This window comes from Nicotiana attenuata, unplaced genomic scaffold, assembly GCF_001879085.1.
Source record: "Nicotiana attenuata strain UT unplaced genomic scaffold, NIATTr2, whole genome shotgun sequence".
Taxonomy (NCBI): domain Eukaryota; kingdom Viridiplantae; phylum Streptophyta; class Magnoliopsida; order Solanales; family Solanaceae; genus Nicotiana; species Nicotiana attenuata.
Window position 1 is genome coordinate 119,535 of NW_017673290.1, and position 4,958 is coordinate 124,492.

The 4,958-nt window shown below is 37.2% G+C and overlaps 1 protein-coding gene across 1 annotated transcript; it reads right to left on the minus strand.

Annotated features, from left to right (window-relative positions):
* Positions 1–964: 964 nt before the first annotated feature.
* LOC109215954 (receptor-like protein kinase ANXUR1) lies at positions 965–4,045 on the minus strand. Its single transcript, XM_019380079.1, has one exon. The coding sequence runs from the start codon at positions 3,834–3,836 to the stop codon at positions 1,236–1,238; it is 2,601 nt and encodes an 866-aa protein (XP_019235624.1). The 5' UTR covers positions 3,837–4,045; the 3' UTR covers positions 965–1,235.
* Between the last annotated feature and the right edge of the window lie 913 nt (positions 4,046–4,958).

The following is a 4,958-nucleotide window of genomic DNA, read 5'->3' on the forward strand; positions in this document are numbered from 1 at the left end:
TAATGATTTTGTTCGATGTACAATTTCAATCATTTGAAATGATCCTGTTTTGAAAAAGCTTTCGCATACTTCTACTAGGCATATAGATGGGTATTCCTGTACGAGTAGGTTCACTCAGATGAGATAATACGCTGAGTATCAGTCACGTGATTTTGGATTGTAACAGTAAGCTATTACCTTTTTTGGTAAAGAATATTAGAGTACAACCTCCTTAGCATTCTCCACTTTGGTATATGTAGGTACTAAACTTCATCGTCTAACAATGGAAGCTAAGTTTTATGTCCTCTTCCATGTACTCATTTTTGTGATATATATGGACAGGAAGCCAGCCTAAAAGAAAAAAGAATCGATAGACATTTTTTGGTTTGTCTCACTTAAGGTGTTCATTGTTTGAAGTGTACATTTCTCTGAAACACATGGCTTCACCCATGAATCTATAACAATTCTTGCTACTAGTGGTGACAAAATGTTTAAAAGAAAATAGTTATCCATCCGCATTATACGTTAAAAAATATGTTGAATAATGAAGTGCACGACTTCACTCGAGAAGATATAATCCTCGCTTCGCACCACTTCATTGCTTTAAGCACCAAAGCGATGACTTTTAGCAACACTGAATTTGACCGACCTCTAATGTGAGCACTTCTTTTTGTCTTCAGCTCTTTTGGTTTACATTTTGTGTGTCCTTTTGTCTTGCAGAATTGTTCACTTGAGATTTACAAATGAATAAAACAGTTCTTCATTTAAGTGATAAAAGCAGCAAGCAAGTTGCTTTCTTGCGAAAAAAAAACTATGCTTAAAGATCATATAGGTTTCCTTAGAAGGATAAATTATTTTCTCTTTAAGCTCACTAGTTAACTAAGATGCATATCAAAACATGCATTTTACATATAGCCCTTACGTTATAATAGTTGATCCATTTTCGTTTTCTTGAATAATTATAGCGCAGACCCTTGGGATACAATTTCAGAAGATAGCGTTGTGCTAACCATAAATAACACTGCTATAACATTAAAGCTGCTTCACTCAAATCGTGAGACATCATGGAGAAGCAAAAATGAAGGCACCAATAAGGAAGACAGAAATACAGGCTACAAGTCTGATTAATAGTGCTTCCACTTACCAACTACCTACTGGTTGGAGATGGAGGTGCTCTACCAACTAAGCGAGCCTCCTCGCTCGTCAACTATAAACTTGTAGAAGAAAAACAAAAGTACAATAGCAGAACTAAGCAACTATCTACCTTGTGGATTCACAATTTGGGAGAAGACAGCCTCCGTGCTGTGCTCCTCTGACTCCTCACCTTCTCCGCCTTCCTCTGTAATACTTAACAATTCTGTATGCATCGCATAAGCATCGTTTGCTTTCTGTTCTGCCACCATTTTTGGTCCATCAGGATTATTTTGCATCTGAAGGCAATACTCAAGATTCCATAACACTGACCCCATTGAAGGGCGATCAGTTCCATGATCAGACAAGCAACTCACTGCTGTATCAACAAATTGCTTCAAACATTCTTGTGTGATCTCCCCCTTAATATGTGGATCCACAATTTCTTTAGTAGTATGTCTCCTATGGCAGTGTAATGCCCAATCTGCTAGACTAACTTGTTCCTTTGGAAGACTAGGATTTAGAGCTGGTCTTCCACACAGTACTTCATATAGGACAACCCCAAAAGAGTACACATCAGACTTTTCTGTCAGCTGCTGTCTTCTGAAATATTCTGGATCCAAGTATCCAAAACTTCCTTTTACCATTGTACTGACATGAGTTTGATGGAGATTAGGTCCCGTTTTCGATAATCCGAAATCAGAAACCTTTGCTACCCACTTATCATCCAACAAAATGTTTGTAGTTTTCACATCCCTATGGATGATAGTGTATCTTGCACCAGTGTGAAGATAGTGAAGACCTCTAGCGGCACCAATACAAATATCCAGTCTTTGTTTCCATGATAAAGGTGGCTTATTGTGCTTATAAAGGTGCTCTCTCAATGTCCCATTAGCCATATAATCATACACTAATATCATCTCTTCATTCTCTTCACAAGCCCCAATCAATGAGACTAAGTGCCTATGTCTAAGTTTCGACAGCAATTCAATCTCAGTTTGGAACTCATGAAGACCTTGTTCAGAAGAAGGGTTTGCTCTCTTAATAGCAACACTAGTCCCTCCATCAATCTCTCCTTTATACACTTTACCAAATCCTCCAACTCCAATTACTAACGACTCGTCAAAATTCTTCGTACCATGTTTTATCTCAGCTAAGGTGAAGTGCCTACAAAGACCTCCACCAATGTTGGAAATGTGACTACTGCCACTGCTCTTGCCTGAGATAGTTGTTCTAGTTTCTGTAGTCCTAGAACTACTATAAATTGGTAACCAACCACCTCTACTAGACTTCCCTCCGCTGTTCATATTCTTCTTGCGTTTGATAAAAGCAACTACACCAAAAACAATACCAAAGCCAGCCGCCAATCCTACAACTGAACCAGCTATTATGCCACTTTTACTAGATTTATTTGATGCAAATGACGGTTTTGGCTGAGAATCAGTTTCCGGAGGTGGGGTTGATGATGGAACAGGATTCGGCCCTGCCAAATTCCCTGTTGTGTCATTGATCTTAAAAATCTCTAGTCCATTGAGGATTGAATCATAAAACTCGGCCTTCGTCTTATCATTAGGATGTAAAGCCACCCACATTTCATCACCACCAGGTTGATCTGTGGCATATATTACAAAGTCCTTGTATGCTGGCACACCTTGGGCACTCGTCCACGAAATAACATCAGCCTCTTCCAAAGCAGTCTGATTGTTAATGTATATATTGAATACCCTCTGATTCATTCGTGTCAACTGAAACTCACAGAAATGTAACCTCACGAGATAAGTGAAATTTCCATCAATTTGGAAAATCCAAGTGAGATTATAGTTCCTATTAACATCTGGATTTGGCCCCATGGATCGTGCTGTCCTATAAACATCCACCGGAGCAATGTAATTAGGTAGATTAGGAGGATATGAAATTTTGACACTGTTATTAGCTGCAGATGTCACACCAAATGATGCACCAAACAAATATGGCGCGTCATCATACCATATTCTTCCCAAGCCTGAGTCATTATTTGCTGGAATATACTGTCCACCAACATTTAACCTGAACATGGTTTGCATAGAAGAAGCTTCTGTTTCCATTGTCTGATCGGAGAACCCCACCATAGGCGCGGCTTGAAAGATTTCTGGCATTGAAATAATCTCAATTCCATTGATAAAGGCAAAAGAGTCCTTGTATACTGATGAAGGGTTAAAGGTGATGTTAAGGGTGTTAGTTTGGAGAGGGACAAGAGTGAATTCCCTTATGATATAAGCCTGCGTTAGTGCTTGTGCTGTGATTGAGGCACTGAAATTATTGAGAAGAGTAAACCCTCCAACAGTTACAGAAAAGAATGAATTGGAGCAGTTGAAATTGTCATAAGAAGAAGGGTAAAAGTGAAGTCTGATCCAATGGCGAGATATTGGAGAAACAGGAAAAGAATACGTGGTTTGAGTCTTGAAAATCCTAGCAGTCATGTAAGGGATATCAGAAACCAATGAAGGATCTTGGTATTTAGCTTTAGATGTGATTGAATTACCAGAAGAAGAAGAAGAGGGGAGATGTGTGGAATCTGGACTCCAAATCCTGCCATCTGCATCTGTGGCATTACTTGTAGCCCCACAAGCCAAAACAAAGGAATAAGAATTTGAGCCATTTTTAGATGAATTCACCTTGCTTAGGCCGGAACAAAATGTGGTTATGATAACCAGAAATTTTACAAAATTCATTGCTGCGTTAACCATTGGCAATAGATTTCACGGAAAATGAAGGATATATGAGCCATTAAATTTCACCTTTAATGCATTTCAGCCATGCACAAGGGAAAAGCAAACAAAATGGAGATCAAAGATACAAGTTTTAATCTGATTTTTTTGCTTTTCCAAAGACTTCTTTCTTCTTTTTTTGATTTGTGTTTTTCCTTGAATGAGTATTAGGATTGAGAGACGTTAGATACGGCAAATTAGTGGAAAAAAATGCTTTGGTAACGTCTACCACCTCTTTTCCCTCTGTATTCATTCATCTATTAAATAGGCATTAAATTATATTAATCTATATATATTCTTATTCTTATTCTTATTCTTATATGATCCCTCCGTTTCATATTAGATGAGGTAGTTTGACTCGGCACGGAGTTTAAGAAGAAAGAAGAAGACCTTTGAAACTTATGGTTTTAAAAGCTTAAGGGGTAAAAGGTTTGTGGGGTCATGCCATTTGTGTTGCTATAAAAGCTTCTCATTAAAGGTAAATGGGTAAAATGAGGAGTTTAAAGTTTGAATTATTTTCAATATTTAGAAATTGTCATTTGTTTTGGAACAGACTAAAAATGAAAGTAGCTCATCTAATACAAGCGATGGGAGTATATAAAAGAGAGGCATCTCTCATCAACTAGCAATGCTATTTATCTTTTATATCTTTTTTCTTTGTTGCTTTTTTCTTATGTTTTCTTATTAAAAAAATCCAACAGTCTTTAAAAAAAAAAAAAGATATGCGAAGAGTGACATTTATTTTTACAGCCGTTTCTAAAAGACACAATTACAGACACTAACCGTTCCTTTCTATTAGAACTCTAATTATTCAAGTATTTTCCTCTTCTCCTATTTATACACCCTTTAAAGTCTTTATTTTGCAATGTAACTGATCATGAACCTGTAGAAGTTTTAATTTAGGGCCACAACGGTTAACCTACACATGACAGATACATTATATACATCCTATTAATTTAATGCACTTTCTTGGCTATATATGCCCATAGCAGTTGTCTTTAAACTGGAAAATACTCCTTATCATAATTTGTGAAACTTTTAACATGAAAAAGAGTAGAAAGAATTACGGCCCTTGTCATTTGGCCTAACAGCCCAACCGAA